General features: G+C 45.9%; 1 protein-coding gene across 8 annotated transcripts in view; it reads left to right on the top strand.

Moving 5' to 3' along the window:
• The window catches only part of BRD3 (bromodomain containing 3), a 394414-nt gene that overhangs the window by 71448 nt on the left and 300671 nt on the right, over nucleotides 1–22295 (top strand). For all 8 annotated transcript variants that reach the window (XM_078641953.1, XM_078641954.1, XM_078641947.1 and 5 more), the window contains exons 3-5: nucleotides 9864–10001; nucleotides 21366–21588; nucleotides 22010–22144. In XM_078641953.1, the coding sequence (XP_078498079.1) occupies nucleotides 9864–10001; nucleotides 21366–21588; nucleotides 22010–22144 (496 nt within the window). The remainder of the gene's footprint in view (nucleotides 1–9863; nucleotides 10002–21365; nucleotides 21589–22009; nucleotides 22145–22295) is intronic.

Below are 22295 nucleotides of genomic sequence, written 5' to 3'. Positions count from 1 at the left end.
TGCAATTACAGTAAATGTCCTCACTCTAAAAAAGTGCTGACTTGATGCTGAATCTATTTATTGTGTTATACAACCTGCATTTTCAGTCCTACCACCTCCTGGAGTACACGCTTGACCGTTTGTCCTTGCTTCCCTGAGATTTTGTTGCCTATAGGGAGTCTCTTGGTTCTCTGTTTTTGACTGCATCAGTATTGTGGTCCTGGTACACCAGAGTAAAATTACGTTCCTGTGAACTGAGTGCCCCAGGCCCCCAAGAAAAGGCTAGAACTCTGTTTGTTTGTTTTTTAAGTGGAGGTTCCCCTGCAAACAAAAGAGTGGAACCTACCACAGTAAAAACACTGGCCCCCCACCAAGGCAATCTTGTGTGGTCAACCCATCACTGGAAGTCCACTGCACCAAGGCATATGTGAGTTCAACATCCTGTCTGATCTAATGGGATTTGGTACTATTCTACTGGCGTAACTCAGGATTCTCGATGGTCTCCTAGGTACCAGTGGTCTGGACTCCATGGCATTCCAAGGAACACAGGGCTGCACTGTTGGTAAGTCGGGCTCATCTGATCCTTTGCAGCAAGAACGCCTGGACCAATTATTTCCAAACTCCTCCTTCCCATCTACTGATTGGAGAGAAGCCTTTTCCATCCTAGCTGACCTCAAGGTTAAGCTCCGATGACTCCTGGGTTCTATGAAATGCACAACCACAGTCTAGGAGAGTCCGCCCTGATCCCTCTGCCTCCAGGAGTGTTCCTACTGCGCCATTGCACCTGCTGACATTTCTGGTTCCTTATGATCAACTCCAAGGTCAGTCCCCTTTGCACAACCAGTACTGCGAATTCCTGTTCTGCCTGCAGTTGAAATCTTAGCCAGTCCTATGAGGCCACCTGTTGGCCACCTGTTTGAGAAAGAAAAAGGGCTTGCTTCGGAGAGCCAGACACCGATCGACACACTAGTTCTGTAAGTCAGCACTTGTGACTAAGTAGGCAATGCCTTGCTTGTCTTGGAACTACTATGTATTGAGTGACCCAAAGGCAGTGCCTTGCTATTAATGCATTGTTGGCAGCAGTAACGCTAGTGAAGCTTAAACGTGCATTGTGCACATTGAAGAGTTGTTTAAAGCCCTACTCAGAGCCCACAGTCCAAGTTTTTGAACAAATGCAGAACTCGTGGGTCTCTATATTCTGCTGCTCCCCACAACCCTACCCTCTGGAACATTTCTGGTAATGGTATCTTCATAATTTCTGGAGGCCTACCACCTCCACTGCAGAGAGGGGAGTGTATCTGTGCTATTGCCGCGGTCCCCATATTACCAACTCTGTTCAGGCTACCTTGGCCCAAATTTGTACCCATGGAACATCTTCGAGCGGTAGTGGGACTCTGCCTTTTAAGAGCAGTAGATCAGGTTAAGCACCAAGAATACATACAGTGATATTATTCCCACCGTTTTTCTTAGATGCAGTTGTTTCTCTTTTTGAAGACATTCAATTTGCTGCCTTTGGCTTGGGCCCTTGCATCTTACTTATCTGTCAGTGACTCGCTCCTGATTCCTTTCGGAAAAGATTCAGAGTCTGGTCCTGGTGCACCCTGACATGCCAGGTCCATCTAGCATGCCTCTGGCCGAAGCATCTGCAGGGGCCTCCAGTTGGACTTCTGCCGGCGAGTCTGCCGCCTGTGACCCATTAGTTCGAGGCATGTGGGCTGCTGATCATATCTATAGCATAGATCGCCGCCTAGTGTTGGGTCCGGATGATTGCACATTGTTGTCCTGGAAGAGTCTTCGAAGTATCACGAGATAGGTGGCTTCTCCCCTGGACTACAGTGCGCATGGGCATCGACTCCATCCCAAGATTGTTTTTTTCCGCCATTGGGTTCGGTTGCATATTCGATCACTCAAGTTCGGAATCAATAGAAACTTTCTTTTCGGCCCAAAGGCCTTTCCTATAGCGTCGGTATTGTCTTGCGTTCGGTGCCCAGCTCTGTTCCGGCTCAGTTCCCGAGTCGGACATCCAGAGGAGTCGCGTGGCTCTTCGGTGCTCGAGGCCCAGTCAACGCAGCCAGACTTATTCGACGACACATCATGGAACGGAGCCCGTTCAAGAGATGCCCCGCGTGCAACTCGAAGTATCCCCACATCGATGTCCACCCGGTGTGCAACAAGTGCCTGTCGCCGGATCACGATGAAGCCAACTGTATGGCTTGTTTTCGCTCCAAGAAGACGATTCGACTTCGGCGCGTGGCGCGCCAGGAGGCCCAGCAGACGGCCCCTTACCCGGTGAACATTTTCGAGGGGGAAGAAGCAGACGAGCAGGAATTTCAACTCCAGCGGCAGAGATCGACTCCAACTACGACACAGACGTCGAAATGCTCGACACAGAAGACGTCGTCGACGAGGTAGGAGACGACAATGAGGCCTATGGGGCTACGGAAGATAGCTCAGGTGAAGAGCTATGCCCCGTTCGAACAATAACTAAGGCTCAGGTCGAGGGATCGCCACATGGCCTTACCCAAGATCTTGCACCTGGATCCACGGTCTCGCCTCCGGGCCCGGCTACGGACACATCTACGGAGCCGCCATTGGTCAAATCGAAACCGAAAGTGAAAGCTTCGGTCTCGACAAAACAGAAAGTGGTAGAGGCGCCGTCGAAACAGAAAGCGCCTGTCGCCTTGGTCGGTTCCACGTCTTCAGACCTGTCGGTGCAGGCGAAGCCTGAGAAGGTTGTCGAACCGGTGAAGTCGCTCAAGGGCGTCGAACCGAAGACTGGGCCATCGAAACCGCTTGTCAAGGCCGCCGACCCGAAACCGTCGGCGCCGAAGGCCGTCGACACAGACAGAGGACTCGGAGCTCTGAAAGCTGTCGATCCTGCACGTCGGCCCGAAAAGGTCAGAAGCACTGTCGCCCTCGAATCTGCACATGGTGGTGGATCGAGGACACCTGTCGGGTCGACGAAACCGTCCGCATCCTTCACAAAGCAGGTGTCGGACTCGTTGCAACGGATCAAGGACAAGGCTTCCGCGGTCGAACCGAAGGATACTTCCACCCCGAAGCCCGCAGCCAAGCCGCAAAAGTCGACGGCGCCGATCCAGTTCACGCTGCCGCCGAAAGTGGCGTCGAAGGCGTTCGCGCCCAGGATGGTCGTCGACGCGTCCATAAAGGTGTCCACGGGGCCGAAACCTACCCCTGCAGTTGTAGGCACAAAGCATCGACAACCCCTACTGGAGGAGCAGTCGGAACAATTTATCGACGCCGACACCGGTAAACTTTCCATCTACAAGCGAAAGATCACACCGGCACAGCCTATGGAGTCCTACACAATTCCTTTGAAGAGGAAAAAGGCTTCTGCGGATTCCCCAGTTCTTGTTGAACTGATTACTCCACGTGCTCAGGACACTGCTCCAATCTCGCCCACTTACTCAGATGTGGAGGCTGGGGAAGGGGACGATGAGGAGTACAACTACCCTTCCGACACTGATCCGGAGGATCACCATGACACATGGGCAGATGCTGGGGACCCGGGGGATCCGCACACTGCCCCAGACACTCCAGTATATACTGTCAAAACCTCCCCTACTGAGGATTCTGCGGCATTTAATGCACTATTTGAGAGGACAGCTAAAAATCACGACGTCCAGCTGCATGCTGACCCTATTGAAGTGGACTTTCTGTTTGATACCTTTTCCACCTCTGAAAAGACTGTCAAGACTCTGCCAATGCTGAAGGGTGTCTTGAAACATGCTGCAGACATTTTTTAAGGACCCACATGTGCCAGGGTTATAAACCCCAGAATTGAAAAAAAGTACAAGCCGGCACCTGGCGACCCTACCTACATCAAGGGCCAGTTGCCGTTGGACTCCCTGGTTGTTTCTAATGCCCGGAAGAGGGCAAATTCACAGACTACTGGTGATGCTCCTCCCCCTGACAAGGAATCTAAGGTGCTCTTGGCCAGATATGACAGGGCACACTATGATACACTTGAAACCCTGTTACAACACTTGCCAGATGAGTATAAGGAGGCAGCAGAGATGCTCATTCAAGAAGGGAAACTCATCTCAAATGCTTCTATTAAGTGTGCACTGGACGCAGCGGACACCGCGGCCAGGGCCATTAACACCAGTGTAATGTTGCGGCGTCAGGCCTGGCTCAGAATCTCCGGATTGAAACCGGAGATACAGACCACCATCCTCAATCAGCCTGTAAACCCTGATCACTTATTTGGACCTGAGGTGGACACCACCCTGGAAAAAATCAAAAAAGACACAGACTGCGAAGTCTATGGGGGCTCTCCAGTCCCAGCAGTTCAGGGGTAGTACTTTTCGTCGCTCAAGCAATAGAGGTGTTTCCAGAGGCCAGCTGTCCCAGCAAACACAGTACACTAAAAGTGGTGCATAAACCTCTTACAACAAGCAGAGTAGAGGCGGATATCGCGGCAACAGCACCAAGGGCAGAGGTCGTGGAAACAACAACTCCCGATCCTCCGCCGCCAACAAACAGTGACGCCTTGTCACTGCCCCCCGACCATACAACACCTGTCGGGGGGGGGGGGGGGCAGGGGGGGGGGGAGAGAGACTCCAACAGTTCCTGCCAGTCTGGAAATCCATCACCACAGACAGGTGGGTCAGAAAACTTATCCAGTACGGTTATTGTCTGGAGTTAACATCCACTCCACCCAACATCCCCCCCAAAGCACCGTCCTATGTCAACAGAGCATTTGCACTTATTGCAGCAAGAGGTGCTCGTCATGCTGCAAAATGGGGCAATCGAGCTCGTGCCAGTGGAACAAAGAGGCTCGGGAGTGTACTCCCTGTACTTCTTGATCCCAAAGAAAGACGGGTCCCTGCGACCCATACTAGACCTCAGGCCCCTAAACCAGTACATTCTCTCAGAACACTTTCATATGCTCACGTTGCAGCAGGTTCTTCCGTTGCTCAATCAAGGGGATTTCCTCGCAACATTAGATCTAAAAGACGCATATTTTCACATTCCACTACATCCGTCACACAGAAAATACCTCAGATTCACTATTCAGAATCAGCATTACCAATTCAAGGTCCTCCCTTTCGGTGTGACCACAGCGCCCAGGGTGTTCACAAAATGCCTGGCGACAGTGGCTGCGCACCTCCGGAGACAAAACGTTCACGTCTACCCTTACCTGGACGACTGGCTTGTCCAAGCAAAGTCGGCCCAGCAGTGCGCCGCCAACATGTCCCACACCATTCACCTTCTTCACGATCTGGGATTCTCACTGAATTATCCAAAGTCACACCTTCAGCCCGCCCATGTGCGGCAGTATCTAGGCGCGACAATGAACACTCTGGCAGCCACAGCACAGCCAAATTCACTGAGGATCAACAGCATTCAATTGCTGATCCAGAAATTCAGACCGCAACACTCGCTTCAGGCACGAGTGTTCCTGCAGTTGATAGGCATGATGGCCTCCTGCATCTTCATAGTCCCGCACGCGAGACTACATATGCGTCCGCTTCAGGATTGCTTGGCACGTCAGTGGAATCAGGCTCACGGACAGTTGAAAGACCTAGTGTTGGTGACCGGTCGGGCATACAACTCTCTGCATTGGTGGAATCCACGCAACCTTTGCAAGGGCCTACCGTTCCAAGAGCCTGTTCCACAGATCATCCTAACGACGGACGCTTCTCTCCAGGGTTGGGGAGCTCATGTACTCCACTACACAGTGCAGGGACTATGGACGACACAGCAAAAGAAGATGCACATCAACCACCTAGAGCTGATGGCAATCTTCATGGCAATGAAGGCATTCAAAATACATCTGTGCAACAAAGTCGTGTTGATCTGGACGGACAACGTGACAGCCATGTACTACATCCAAAAGCAGGGAGGTACACACTCTCCACAGTTGTCTCATCTGGCTCAGAGCATGTGGAAGTGGGCCATTCAGAGGAACATCTTCCTCATGGCGGAACACCTCCCGGGCAAGGACAATCAGATGGCGGACCTGCTCAGCAGGTACAGCCACCAAATGCACCAGTGGGAAATACATCCAGCAGTGCTCCACCTGTACTTCCAGCAGTGGGGTCATCCAGAGATAGACCTGTTCGCCACAAGGGAAAACGCCAAATGCCAAAGCTTTGCCGCCAGGTTTCCACAGTCGCAGGGCAATGCGATATGGATGAACTGGTCAGGCAAATTAGCGTACGCTTTTCCCCCAGCACCTCGAATACCGCTGGTGGCACGAAAGCTAAAGCAACACTCGATGACGCTCATCCTGGTTACTCCAACGTGGGCCCGCCAACCATGGTACACCACGTTTCTAGAACTTTCCGTGGTACCGCATCAAAGGCTGCACCTCACACCCAGACTTTTGACGCAGAGCCATGGCGACATTCAGCACACAGATCCGCAACAGCTCAACCTGGCGATCTGGCTCCTGAGGTCTTAGAGTTTGGCTACCTCAACTTACCTCCTGACTGCATGGATATCATACGGGAGGCAAGAAAGCCCACCACCAGACCATGCTACGCAGCAAAATGGAAGCGGTTTGTCCTTTATTGCGTGGACCACGACATTGACCCACTTGACGCGTCCACGCACAACATCATCTGTTATCTGTTGCATCTTTACGAATGCAATCTGGCATATGCTTCCATTCGGATACATTTATCCGCCATAGCGGCTTATCTCCAAAACAGGCAGCATCTCTCCCTTTTCCGAGTGCCTGCCATTAAAGCTTTTCTAGAGGGGCTCAAACGAGTCATTCCTCCCAGGACCCCACCTGCTCCTGAATGGAATCTTAATGTGGTACTCACCCGACTGATGGGTCCACCTTTTGAGCCTCTACATTTATGCGAGATTCAGTTCTTAACATGGAAAGTGGCTTTCCTTATAGCCATTACGTCACTGCGACGTGTTAGTGAGCTCCAGGCGCTCACTGTACAAGAACCATTCATACAGATTCACTCCAACCGGGTGGTGCTGCGCACTAACCCTAAATTTCTTCCAAAGGTGGTTTCACAGTTCCATGTCAATCAGACTATCGAACTGCCTGTGTTCTTCCAAAATCCAGAGACAGTGGCTGAAAGAATGCTCCACACTCTTGACGTCAAACGAGCTTTGATGTACTACATTGATAGGACCAAAGATTTTAGGAAGACTAAACAACTCTTTGTTGCCTTTTCTGCCCAACACAAGGGCAACCCCATTTCCAAGGCAGGTGTAGCCAGATGGATCGTTAAGTGTATTCAGATTTGCTATCAAAAGGCTAAGCGCACTTTAACGATCCCCCCCCCCCCCCAGAGCCCACTCCACCCGTAAGTTGGGGGCCTCCATGGCTTTCCTTGGCAATATCCCTTTAGAAGCCATTTGTAGAGCAGCCACATGGTCTACCCCACACACATTTACGAAACACTACTGTGTAGATGTGCACTCCAAGCAGCTGTAGGGCAGGCTGTTCTAAAGACACTTTTTCAAACGTCTGCAGCTGGCACAGGCGGCCGCCGCTAATGGAGTGACTGCTATTTATTCTATGCTAAAGATATGAATTCAGCAGCCCACATGCCTCGAACTGAATATGCTACTTACCAGTATGCATCTGTTCTTGGCATGTAGGGCTGCTGACATTCAGATCGCCCACCCTCCTCCCCGGCGCCTGTAGCGGCTGCAGAATTTACACTTACTCTTAGCATGGCCATCGCTCACACTGTTACACTCCATCTTCGCCACAATGGCTAAAAACAATCTGGGGATGGAGTCGATGTCCATGCGCACTGTAGTCCAGGGGAGGAGCCACCTATCTCGTGATACTTCGAAGACTCTTCCAGGACAACAATGTGCAATCATCCGGACCCAACACTAGGCGGCAATCTATGCTATAGATATGCATGTCAGCAGCCCTACATGCCAAGAACAGATGCATACTGGTAAGTAGCATATTCTGTCTCTGGTCCAACACCGATGCTGACTTCAGTCTAGCTGAACACTTGAATCGAAAGGATAAAAGATGCAGAGTGAAAGTTTCTACACCAGGCGAAAAAAAAGGGTACCCTGTTGTGATATAAAAAGAAGGCAGCGGTAATAGGTGGGCGAAAAGTGTTTTCCCACCTTGGTGCCATTAGGTTTCACAGGAGATCTTAGTATTAAATTCCCCAGAGAGATCAAAACCCGTAGGCATTGCAATGGAGTGCTTCATGCAATACACTAAGGGAACTGAGTTAACTGTGTGCTTCCCAACACCGATAAGCACCTGTGCAGGGGGACAGTTTAAATTCCAAGATTGGACACCTTTTATTACATGAAGAGCGGGAAATCTGTGTCAATTGATTCTGAATAGCGGCGATATATTGGAAATTGCTTCAACCTCCTGATGTGAAATCATGTATTTGTTTTATGTGTTGTGTATTTTTTAGGCACCCTTTAACATATATGCGTTTGATTTATATAATGCGAAATGTATGCATTGTATTTGTTGTTTGACACCTGGTAAGTGTGTTGTGCTGTGGAAGTGAATAATTATTACTGCGAGACCCCGATGACTAAAGTCAAATTCACAGTGAATATTAGGAAAAGAGTTACACCGGCTCTGATGACCAGAAAACTTAACCACCGCAACATACTCTATGCAGGAACTGCAGCACTTCCTGTTGTAAAACCCACTAATCATACCACAACCTTTTTTGTGAGTACTGCTTTTCTATGTGCTCAAAAGGTGAGGAATCTGCAGCTAGAATTCACCATTGGAAGAGCAAGTTTCTGATTTTTGGCAATGCTGTTTTGAGTGGATGCTCTTTCTAATCAGATTGCTTACTGCCTACCCACCTCCCTGTTTGGTGGAGCATACCCTTTTGGTAGGCTAAAAGGTTTGAAGATGGTGATTGCATCAATCGCTCTGAGCCTGCAGAAATATTTGGCTAATAAACGTACACCAGTTGTACAGGGGTGATGCCTATATGCAGCTTCAGGTGATCGCTTCCAGATGTGAGGTGCATCAGCGGTGAATTCTTATGGCACCACCTGTTAGCACAGTAGACCTATAGGTAGTAACATTTTCTATATATTTGGAGGATCGAAAGATGAGGAATCTGCTTTAACCAAAGTAAGTAAATTGTTCTTCCAAGACCCACTGAAGGATGATGGAATAAGGAACAGAATTTGAGTCTAGAATAGCCCTGTGCTGAAAAATATTGTTCCATGTAACGAACTTCTATTACATCTGCTGACTGTTGAAAAGTTAAGCCACACCTTAAGGTCCTGATGTGCTGCTTTATGTAAAAATGAAATGTAGTTTCTGCTTTATTACGAAAGCAGTTCACCAATAACTAGTATACTTATGGGGAGTGCTGGGAAAAAAAATAATTGTAATATTTTCTGGTTCTGTATAGGGAATGGGTATGTGAGTTCCATTCGTCTCTAAACAGTGGTTTGTTTGACTTTTTCTGCTGCTTTATGATGCTATTCCCATGTCCTCTCCTTCCCTACCTTGCTGTCTTTCACTTGATATCTCTTTTTATATAAATGTTACACTTTCACAGTTTCAAATAAGATTGTCTCTTCTATATAAAGGCCACTGAGAATGTGGATCGTGCATACTGCAAGTGTCTGCTAATGTAATGTTCATGGCTTATTTTTGTTCACTTTTTTAAAATGACCTTCAAGTGTAGAAAAAAGCATCGCTATTTGGTGAATGAGGCGCACTTACAAGGCAGTGCCATAATGCGGAAAACGGGACCTCCTCTTTGGCAGTCTGAATCGTAATTCACAAGCTCCTATACTCCATTAAAATCTGCAATGAAGATTCTTTGGCAGGGAGATTTTAAAGAAAATGAGTGTCTTGTACTGATAATTAATTGAGAACCGTAACATTTACGTTGGTTAACTTGTGTATTTGTTATGTTTAACAGGATTATCATAAAATAATAAAAAATCCAATGGACATGGGAACGATCAAGAAGAGACTTGAGAATAATTATTACTGGGGTGCAAGTGAATGTATGCAAGATTTCAACACTATGTTTACAAATTGTTATATTTACAACAAGGTAAAGTATGCTTGTGCTTCTGTTCTCTTTGGTTTTTATAGCAATCAAGGAATTTAGCATTCCTCAGACTTTGATATCTGGACTGTCTAGAGATTTCTTGATGGTCTTGGGTAACTGATTAAGACGTTTACTTTTTTATCATGTCACTTTTATGGTGGAGCTGTGACCATCTTCTTAGAGGAGTAATAGAAGATCCTTCTCTGACTGGCTGTCTCCTGCTCAAATGTTTTCTGTATGCCCTCCCTTCATTGTCCTCTGCTAATGCTGACTGGTTCCCGGATTATTGGATCCATCCTAAGAGTAGAATTAAAGTGGGTGTTGGTAATCTCGGCTAGGAGGTAGAACATTCTTCATCGGTCCAAAAATATGGAACTCACTCCCAGAATCAATCAGAAACTACAACTCCCTTAGCTGGTTCCACAAACACCTAAAAACTTGGCTATTCTAGACCTCATATGCAGGTTACTTACCATGTCCTCCAGCGCTGGGAAACCTTACAGGTAGCTATGTGCTATACAAGAATTAAATAATAATGTAACAGACCATGCATACCAAGTCTACAAATTTATTACGAGTGTAACCAATTTTTGTTACCCTATTATTTTGATGTCCACCCCATATACATTGTTTTTGTCTCCTGTCACTGAAGGACTTCAATCAGGCAGTTGTAGTTATTACCTGCTAACTTTAATTCATTTGTTAGAATTGGCTTACAGACCATTCTTGTTGCATAAAAAACATAAGTAAAAATACATACCCAAATAAGCACCATGACTGCTCTGTGCAGCCCCTTCTTCCATTGAAAGCAGAATCTTAATGGCTTCTTAACAGAACAGACCCAAAGCATACAACACTGGGCAGCATGCCACTCTTCAGAAACTGGCTTTCTCGCAAGGAGAGTGATGGCAGTTTATCTGACAATGTTTACATCCCCTAAAATAAAGTGCACTTAAGTGCGAAGGCTGGAGACCCATTAGGTTGCCAGTGCTTCCATCATTAAATTCGTAATTCTTTTTTTTTTTAATACATTTTTAGTTATAGTTGTCTGCTTAAATTATGCCAATGCGTTTGTCATTCAAAACCATTAGTAATTTTTTTCATTGTGCCAAATTAAATCCCGGTTTCCCATGATGCACTCAAGTAAAAATGGTTTTATATGCATGTTTGCTGCTTCAGAATACATCTGTTTTCTAGGATGTATCTGGATTGCTGTACTGAAATAATTGCATTGTTTTTTTTATTTTTTTTTAATTTCAAAATGTTACCGGAAGCGTATGCCTACGAGTTTAGATGGATGTTTTTATTTTTCCTGGCAAGTGCTTGAAATAAAAATTAAGCTTGGCCCAGGTCAGACCGTTTGGCTTTGCCAATGCTTATTTATTGTTGAAATGGTTTGGGATGAATTGGTCTAGTTTCTTATAAATCTTTGCCGGCACACGAAAGTCAAATAAATTGGGCACGATTTATTGCTAAGTGCGCTGTGTGGTCCCCATATTGTCATTGACTGACCCTCCTTCGGCATGCCTAAATACTTTACGCATTGAGCACTTATAACTGTGGAAAATCCTCCAAAATTGCAGGAAATCCGACTTCTTAAATGAGATTTCGAGCCATGGTACTACATGCCGTGATTCTGTTAATGCATTTGGATTTTGCTATTGAATTAAAATTTTCTTGAATTGGTCAAATTATCCCTAATATTAATAGTCCGGAGTTAATTGAAATCTTCTGCTTTTCCTGAATGCTTGGCCATGCCTGCCACTATGTGGAGACACATCGGCAGTCTTTTTAAAAAAATTTTTTTTTTTTTTAACTTCCTTTAATTGATTTGACAGTAATTGCCAAACTGTCAAACCTACAGTCATTTTCTAAAATGGAAGAAGCTAAATAGTCAAGGCTTTCTAATCCTTTTAATTTGACAGGTACCGCCTGCTGTGTAAATATTCTGTTTAATTGTTCACCTAAAGCATTGGAGGCCTGGGGGCCCCTCTGAACTGGTGGTTCTGCGTCTCTCGTTGGTGGTGTTGTCGGTTGATAGCGCTTAGATACCCCTGGGTGATAATGTGCTCTATAAGTGTATATTAACATAGCATAACATTTGTGTGATGAACATAAACAGAATAATGTAGTCTTAATTAGCATGGACGGAATCTTCCTCAGTTTTTCTTCAACCATCAAGTATGGGCTTTTTTTTTTTTTTACACCTTGCATTTTTTCATGCATATACATGGGCACAAATAGGGCGTATATAAGAGTGTGTATGTATGTTCGCCTGACAATTGCCCTTAATCCCTGCTGGGGCGGGAAAGTCTCCTGCACAGCGATGGATGTGCACCCGTGCCCTGTGTACCCCAGCTGCATGAACAGTTAGATTCCAGTTCTGAATTTTGTTCATTAGTGAACACTGATTATGTGTGTGCGTGATGGCATAGGGCTGTCTCATGATAATGCTGACTTGTGAGTCCGGATGGCCTGCATCAAACACTACCCACGTAGTGGTAGAGGGCTTCTGCACTTGCCAACAGAGGAGATATAAACACTGTGGTAGCAGCATATCAAGTTGTCTGGTTAGTTGGAAAAATAATCAGTAGTGTGAATATGGCTTTTTTTTTTACCTAGGTCAATAGTTGTGGCTACTGGCCCACTCATGTACTGTGATATATTTAATTCAACTTTGTCTTACATGGTGACTGTGTGTAGTGCTGGGTAGTGCGTTTGCATGCTAGGAAGTAAGTGTGCCTGTGCACAATGAGAAGGCTTACGAGTTCCATTTTGAAACCCCGTGGCCTAGAAAGGGGGAACTAAAACCCCCAGATGTGAGATGCATAATGCTGACCTTCCAGAGGTATGGGCTGGCAACACACTGCAGGAAGGGCAATACAGCATCCTCTGTGCACATCAAAGATCTCTTTGATTCCAGGAAGAGTTACTGGTTAGGGGAGGGTTTACCCTGGGCTCTTTTGTAAACATGACATGATGGGCCTCGTAAGGTTGGCACTGTAGGTCTAGGGAATCATGCTAAAGATAAAAGCTTAGATTTTAGAACCTTTGTGAGGCATTTTTCAGTATAGGATGACAGCTGGGTGTGATCCTTAGTTACTCTATTGGCCTGTGTTGTGGTTCACTCAAATGTGGAGCAAACTGTCTCCTTAAACGGAGAGGACACTTAAAAGTAGACGTTCACAGCAGAAATATCAAAGGACCAGATACTGAATCACATCAGTGTTTGGATTTGGACTATAAAGGTGGAAACCGGAGTCCTTCAAATTGTTCAACAGCACTGTTCAACAGAAGACAAGGTTACCAAGACTTCTAGCTGCTGGGATCAAAACTAGGGCCCAAGGGCCGCTAGTCTCACTGCTGGCTGAGGGGCCATCTCAGGAAGTCAATACCACTGAGCCTGAAGCACCATCTTTATGCATGCCAAGACCAGCAGACCCTATGAGGAAGAGGAGAGCACCTTGAGCGAGTGAGGCCCTGTGGGTGTCCTACAGTGTGGTTCATTGTGAGTGATGTTACCATGATTTGTGCTTCTATAATAAAATACTACTTTTTCATAAAAGCAAGTGTTTGACTGAAATGTTGACTTGTTACAGTTTGTAACCACAGTAAACTGTAATGGAGACTTGCACCATTGTAAGTTTAACACCTACATCCCCCTCAAAGAGCCTTGAAATGCTCGACCTGCGCTACCACTGAGCGCCGAATGCTGAAAGGCCTAGCCTTTGGCTCTGTTACTCAAGACCCATAGTACGTTGATCCTGGCACTACAGAAGTAATAGGCTCCAACCCCCATGGTTTAGCCCAGTGGGCCTCTAAAGGGGATTTGGACAACCCCCACACCACCTCCTTTTGGTGGCGCCAAGACAGGGGTCTCTAAGTTAGTCTATAGACTCTGGAAATTGGCTTATCCTTGGACCTTAAATAGTGCTGAAGATGACCTTTGTGGGATCTTCGCCTATCAGGACTGCAAGTTGGTACACTGAAGTATCGCTTCAGTGTTCTGCCCATGTTGCTGGAGTTCTTAATTTTATTATTGGTGCAACTCTTTAGGGGCAGCCATGCTCTTCAAGGGCCAAAATTTGCTCAGCCATACACAGGTCAATTTTGTTGCATATATATTCAAAAGGTGTCTGCAGTTACATGCACACTCCTTTCTTACCCTTATCTTTTTTTGCCACAATAAAACCCTGATTCACAAACCTTCTCTTGTATTTAGTCTGGTTTGCTGTATCCCATGTCTCTGTGGTGCCCCTATATTTATTGGTATTCCCAATGTTGACTCGGTGTTATTGTGGGACAGTCCATAATGTGTGGAAGAATATTGTCATCTGTTTTCATCCCTGTATGCAGAAAATGGGGGTGACCATGTCAAAAAGTCACTTACCTACACACATCACAAATGCCTTTTTAAATCGTATGTATAGCAGCAACATTTTCATTAATACACACATTTACCAGAAACTACTCTGCAGATATGTGTATGCTAGAAGGGAGGCCCAAGTGGGACTCGAGGTGCTAAAACCCTTACTTTCAACTACCTTTACTTCACACCCCCCACTCCACTGACAATACTAAATACTGCCTTAAAATTAGTTTGCAGCATGTGAATCTATAAGATATTCATAGTGAAAAAGAAACTGATTACTTGCATGTACCAAGGGTATTGCAACTTCAGCATCTTCTAGATTCATGTGTAACCCTCTCACCAACCTGGTGAAGTAGTGGAGGTGATACACACTTTTTAAAGAGTGAACAGTCCAAGCCAGAAAAACATACCTAGAAAAGGCTTAAAACGAATCTGAATTGGAGATTTTGTCATTGTGGGCTTGTACTCACTGTCCTAAAACGTCATCGGGAGGCCCCCCTTTTGCCGAAACAGAAGCTATGACTAGTCAGGCAGCCCCGATCTGGGGACATCTGGGAGGGCCCAAATCGACAGAAGACTCACTTAAATTTAAATCTTCCCCCAGAAGCTTGTCCTTTTGTAATCATTTTGGCAAATATTCCTGCATTGAATTGAAGCATACCCACTCAGTCAACACAGCAACTGATGTTTAAAGCACTACACTGGATGTCAAAGTACGCCCATGGCGGACATGACCTATCGAATCATATTATTATGGGAAGAAGAGTTCAACGAGTGGGTAAATCTGCTAAATTGCTCAGAGGGGATTGTATAGTAGTAAACTTTAATGATCAATACCTTGTGAGGCATTTGTTGCACAAACTTCCCAACCGCCCGTTAGATACATGCACTGCCATTATGGTTTTTTTTCATAGACCGTTAGGGTTAAATGTAAACGGTGTTTGTGCTATGATAGTACCATCATACACCCCCCCCCCCCGCGCTTCCTCGCATTCAAGGTAAACATCATTATGCTGTGGGCATACCTACAAATAACCAATATGCTACTCTGGAAGGTCTTGACGCATGTGATTGACGGGAGGTAGATAGGCTGGCCCAACAAGTACTTAGCCACCCTGTAGACAACCCCTTAACTGTATTTGATGCATCGAAGCCTGGTGATGACACAATAAAACTAATGACCTGGAACATAGCCAGACTCAGGTCGATGATGGATGACTCCGAATGGGCCAGGCTCATTCATTCTTATGATCTAGTATGACTACAGGAAACCTGGCCCAACACATATAGATGTGTTTCGTTCCTTTTGCACTCCAGCGATATCCTCGTACAGGCAGAGCAAAATAGGGTTTACCTATGCTGATTAGAAATACTCTAACCATTTCTGGCATCTATGATGAGTCCCCTCATTACCATCTTCTAGTGGGCAAAGGTCCTGGAGTTACAGATATGCTGTTAATAAACTTATATAATATTAATTCTGAGGGTGTTATGTCACAGGTGACTGACTCACTTGAGAAGGCGATTGATACTGTCATGACAAACCATCATTCTCTTAATATCCTATGGATGGGCCACTTTAGCGCCTATAGTTGTAGTAAGATGCTGAACGGACTACTAGGGAGAGAGGCAGCTGGGACCACACTTTGATCTCATCTTATCTCTTATTTGGGGCAATAACTGAGCAATATTGTGGACTCAAGCTGTCGCAAGATCAGGAGCAATATATACCCCCAGATACTTAAAGCCGGTAGCGGTTATGTTCAACCCGGAGGCCCATATACTATCTCGCTGACTCCCTCATGAAAAACACCACAGATTTCCCAGCGTTCCGGTGTTGTCTCGGCATCTCTCCAAAAACGCTCAAAACCTGCAGCGGCCATGGGTCTGAATAGCGTGGATTAGTGATGAAAAATAGCGCATCAGCATATAGGGTGACCCGATAGTTCCTGCGACCACTCCAATCCCTTCACCAAAGGGCCTGAACGGACCCACTCTGCCAGGGGTTCTATTGCCAGGGCGAACAGTAATGGGGACACCAGATATCCCTGATAGGGCGCCCCTGCCCACTTCTAGGGGAGCCGAGATCGGTCTGGCACCCCGAGCCGAGGCGTTTAAGTCTGAGTACAACAGTTTCACGTAATTGAGGAAAGGCATGCTATACTTATACTCCAAAGTAGAACAAATAAGTAATGCCAGCTGACCGAATCAAACGCTTTGTCCCTATGTGCCAGAAGCACAGCTGCCGGTAGTGTTAGGCGGTCAACCATAGCCAGGGCAATGTAGATGTGCCTGATCTGATGACGTTTGCACCCCTGGTGCATAAAGCCCCCCTAGTCCTGGTCTATGAGGACTGGCATGTATTTCCGTAGTCTATTGGACAGAGTCTTGGCTAAGAGCTTCACTTCGAAATTAAGAAGGGAGATCGGTCGATAGGACAAGTGTAAATCCTGCGTTCGCACAGGCTTCAGAAATACAACTGTCTCCGCTTGTCGCCAGTCCTGGGGGAGCAGGGCGCTAGCTGATGCCTTCTGTGTAACCTCAAGCAGGGTGCTGCCAAGCTGTGGCATAAAGAGCTTTAAGAACTCGCTTGGGAAGCCAATGGGCCCAGGGTCCTGCCCCGTGTGCATCTTAGCCATGGCCGTCGCCAGCTCCTTTGCCCTAAGTTTCTCCTCGAATAGTGTACGTGCCTCTGTAGGTGGGGCACGCTGCGCGATGTCCCTGAAGAGTTGATCTAAATCTATGCTGATATGGTCATATGCCCTATAATAATCTGCACAGCTGTGGGCGACCTCTGCCGACCCCGATACCAAACCTCCTTGATGGCCTTCAACACCGGCAACACTGATTCGCGGCCTGACACAATCTGTACAACATGCGACTGGACTTGTTTAACTGCCCCCCCCCCCCCCCCCCATTGATCTATTCGTTGCTGTATAGCCTGCCATGCTGTCTTCACCTCATTTAACAAGTGCGTTATTATAACTGTTGGGTCTAATAGTCTGCTTAAGTGCCTCCCATAAAGCCGCCTTCGTAAAGGCTGTGGATGAATAGAATGTAAAATATTCAGTTATTACTTATTGTACAATGGTCTTATAAGTCTGGTTATGGAGGTGCCATGGCGACGTCTGCCATCGAGATCTAGGGCGGGCGGCGCCAATATGAAGCTCAAAGGTTACAGGGGAATGATCTGAGAATCCCTGTGGGGGAGTATGGGGCGATGACACCCTGTGCAGATATGTGGGATAAACATATAGCAGGAAAAGGACGCATGGATTGACTAGTTGTATGTCTATCCAGTCTCAGTAGGGTGATCGACCCTCCATGTGTCTGCCCAACCTAGGGTGGTCGCCAGAGTACACAGCCTAGAGTCCTGTTGGGCATCCCTCTCACTCTGTGGTCGCCATCTATCCCAGGGTGAGTGATGTCATTCCAATCCCCTCCCCCCACCCACCCACCACTAGACAAAGGCCACGAGGCATCTCGCCCCACAAGCGGAGCAGCATCCACTGAAGGCGACCCACAGCGGATGAGGGGCATCGACACGAGCGTGAACTGTACCCCCTTGGAGGTTGCCCGCCACTGCAACATAGCGACAACCGGTATCTACCCACACCTTTCGAGTAGTAAAGGGTACCTTGCGATGAATTAAAATGGCTGTGTCCCAGGAGCCCGTGTAAAACCAGAGTTGAATACCTGTGTATTGCCAGGGCAGGTTTTTTTGTCCCCATATGGTGGGTCTCTTGTAAGAGGACAATGTCTCCATGTGTTTGGCCTGCCGGAGGACTGCCCCTCGTTTAATTGTATCCGTTTGACTTGGTATTCTCAGCAGCCTGACCTGATCATCACTAAAGGTCCACCTGGCCGCCATTGTCGCTTAAACCAGACAAACTGGGAGCAGCTCTTCACACTACCAGTAATGTAAAGATTCTTGGAAGGATCAAAGAGTGGCACCAACAAGGCAGCACCAGCACCTTTTGTGGAACTTTAACACAGTATTCCGATCAAGGCAGTACCATTTCAACAAATGCACAAGAAGGAGTTGAAGTTTTTAACCCTAAAGATTGCGTTCCTAATAGCCATCATGTCACTTCGCAGGGTCAGAGACTTGCAAGCAATCAAAATCGAAAATGTGTATTATCACATCCACAAGGACATGGTTGTCCTGCTAATGAATCCACAGTTCCTATCAAAGGTAGTAGCGCCTCTGCACCTCAATCAATGCATCCAACTGCTTCCCTTCTTTCCGGACTCGAAGACAAAGGCTGAGCGGGCACTCGCATACTATCTACAGGAGACAAAAGCAATTTTGAAGGGAAACCATCTCTTCATCTCCTTTGCCAGGACAAGCAGAGGTACATTGGTAACCAAAGGAATGATTGCATGATAGATAGTGGAAACAATCCAAATATGCTGTGCAAGGCGGGGAAGATTTTACGCCTCAGGGCGCACTCAACCAGGAAGAAGGGTGCAGCCCTAGTGTTTCTAGCAAACGATCAATTGGCAACCTCTGCATGGCCGCAAGCTGGGCATCCTCGCACAAAACACCGTGTACATCCATTTGAACAAGGAAGCACAAATTGGACAAGTGCTATGACACCGTTTTGCCAATTCCTCAACATCTCAACTCTTTATTCCCATGGAACCAAATGAAAGTATGTAATCGAGTGAATCCAGGAAAGTATTCATGTCGCAAAATGAAGTGGTTATTTACCAGTAAGTATAGTTTCCAACCTGAAGAGTTTCTGGGTTCACATGCAACCCTCCGGTCTCCCTAGAAATGGGGTGGGAGCAAGCAGTTGAACAGCAATTCAAGATAAAAAGTTCAAAGATCAGCGTACACAGTGTGAAAAATAATCTGAAGATGGCTTCCTGCTTACAGGAAGGTCTGGGGCGCTGTCTGACGATAAACAAGGGATGTACTTATTACCAAATGGTGGTTGACTACCCCCACACACAAAAAAGAAAAACAAAAGGAATTGATGCACAGCATATGAGTACAGAAAACGCTTCAGGCTGCAGAACTACTCCTATTAAGTAAGAACTTCGTTCTTCAGGCTTGGTATCCTTCATAGGTGTATTTTAATAAGTCAAATGGCCATGACGATTAATGGTGTGGCTAGAAGCCTTGACACAGTGCTTAGGCTCGGTCAGACCTAATTCACATGCCTCTTAGGTAGCATAATGTAACGCCTATTTGGATGGTGTTGTCACTTAAAATTTCTGATGGGTATTTTCTGTTTACTGGCTTTCATAGTATTTTATTTCGTGTACACGGTTGTGACCCAATTGGTACTCCTATTATAATGCATATCTTATCTGTGTTGAATGTGTGTAAGGCTTATCTTACGATGTTGAAAGATTCTGGGTATTGTTTCATGTGTTCTGGTCGTAAATAATTGCTTAATGTTTCTAATGATATTGATGAGCCTTCCTGTTGACTAAAAGGTTGTCTGCCAGCATGCAAGGATCCTCTTTGCCACCGTTTTTGTAAGAGCATGAATCTTCTCCTAAGTCATGCACGTCAGAACTCCCATGCATAAAAAAGTGAAAATAGCTGCTGACCAAGATTAAAGCAGATGTTCAGCACCACAACATGGAGGGCATGGTCACTCTTTGGTGGTAGGGTGAGTAGTGAGGGGGGCTGGTCATAAGCCTCATTCCCGTAGAAATTGACTTAGCTCCCGCATACTTCACGAGTAACAGTATCTTGTTCAGAGTACTTGGGCTGCTCTCTGCAAATGAGCATGGAATGGCACACAAGGTGTGTTGATGTCCTTCCTTTCTACTTCCCTAAGTTCATGACACATTATAGCTATGACTAGTCAATTTACTTTCCTGGGTGCTTTCTATATAATTGCCATTAAAGCAAATCTCGCCCGAGTTAAACACAACAGTTCGCATGGAACTGTCACTCTTTGATACAGTGGTCGAGTATTTATTGCTTACTTCTATTGGGCAAATGACAGATCTGTCAAACGAGTGTAGTTTTAGCTTGCAGCAGGAAGGTTGATTACTGTCCATCCCAATGCATGCTTCATAAAATGCAGTGATATCCTTTTTGTAAACATTACCTTTGCCTCATTCCATCTTTGCAGCAGAAATTGTACTTGGTTCTGTGTTCGCACGTTTGGACTTTGTGCCTTGCCAGTCGGGACGTGGGCAGGGTTCAGAAGTTCAACTGGCAGCATTGAGAAACCGTCAGGATTTTTCGTACCACTGATTACTTTTTGTATGGTCGTTTCCTAAGGAAGAAAGAGGGAATTATTTTATTTATTAACAGTTTGAAGATGTAATCGGATTTAGGTGGCAGAGACACGTTTGCTTGTAGCTCTGTGTTTTCGGCTAGTAGCAAAGTAGATCGCAATCCATTGATGTGGCTAGCATGGCTAGTAGCACGAAAGTCCTATTTATCTTGCTGGAAGATTTAACAGATCAATAATGTTGGGAACAACTTGAGTAGCGTAGTGAGGTTGTCCTTGAAGACAAGATCATCTCAACCTTTCTTTTCCCACCTCTCCCTCAGACTTCAATAGGGTTAACTTAACATTTTCAATATTTAGTGGTGCATTTAATCTAACTTCTGTCTGCATAAGTTATTTTTGAGGTATGTAACATATCTGGCAATAATGTCCAATAATCTCGCCACTTTCAAAATAATCGGGTTGGGAGATCTGTACATGTAAATTTATTATTAAAACGAGGAAAATAAAGGATATTTAATCTTGCATATTGTTGATCCAAGGAGTGAAATTTACAGTAGATTGACCTTTATAGCAGGGGCTGTTTTATGCTGTTCTCTTCAACTCAAGTGCAATTTACACCTATTTGCTTTGATTTTTGCCTCGTTAAATTGCTCAGAAATTCTGTCAAATGATTTAGGAAATAACTGTAGAGGTTTGCATGTTTTCAAGTCAATATACTGTTATTAGTTACAAACATTTTATTAAAAGTCCGAACTAAATTTACTTTTCCTGTGATCTTTTGTTGAACAGCCCACAGATGACATTGTCCTGATGGCGCAAGCCCTGGAGAAAATCTTTCTTCAGAAAGTAGCCCAAATGCCTCAAGAGGAAGTGGAGTTGCTACCACCAATTCCAAAGGGCAAATCTCGGAAACTGCCAGCCGCAAAGGCAGCGGCAGCGGCAGCTGCAGCTGCAGCAGGACCAGTGGCAAAGACTGCAGTAGTTGGCGTAGTGACACCTCCTGCTCCCCCAGGTAAAACTAAACCCAATTGAAAATGGTCTCAATTTCTAATTTTATGATCGACTTGTTGGCTTGCCATATAGGCTCTCAAAAATTTCAAATTGCAGTGCATAAAACATGCAGGAGAATATTGGTATAACCTACATTTTGTGTTAAAATTGTATTTCGGCATCTTGCACCTTTCTTGCATTTTCCTCTGTGGGCCTATTTTCTTTTTTCTTTTAGTATGCAGCTACATTTGCACCCACAAGAGTTTGCCATAAAATGCATTTCAAATATTTCCTTGACCCCAACCATCCCTTCTCCATAAACTGTCTGCACCCATAGAGCTGAGGTTTTGTAATCTGCAGTCTTGTGCAATGCTCTTAAATATGCTGCATGTTAGTGTTTACTGTTTGCAGGTCCATTGTAAAGACCTCTCTAATAAATTTAGTTCCAGAACCTGTACCCGCTCCTCCTGTAGAAAAGACACCACCTCCAAAACCGCCCTCGAAACCAACTCTACCAGACCGAACCATCGGAAGGCGAACAGAAAGTGTTGCAGAGCAGCGGAGGCAGCGATTTAAAGGTTATTGGCTTTTTCTTTGATTCTCTGGTGACCTTTATTGGTGTAGACCTAAACACTGAAGCAATCCACATGCACAGTGTGTTAAAAATGTTAAGTTGGTGTGAACCTTGAGTTGTTTGTTGCATACAAAGCCATCCCCATGACAGCCTAT

Source organism: Lissotriton helveticus, chromosome 5_1, assembly GCF_964261635.1.
Source record: "Lissotriton helveticus chromosome 5_1, aLisHel1.1, whole genome shotgun sequence".
In the NCBI taxonomy this organism is placed as follows: Eukaryota; Metazoa; Chordata; class Amphibia; order Caudata; family Salamandridae; genus Lissotriton; species Lissotriton helveticus.
Note: the sequence above shows the minus strand (reverse complement) of the source record. Positions and strands in the feature narration are given on the sequence as shown.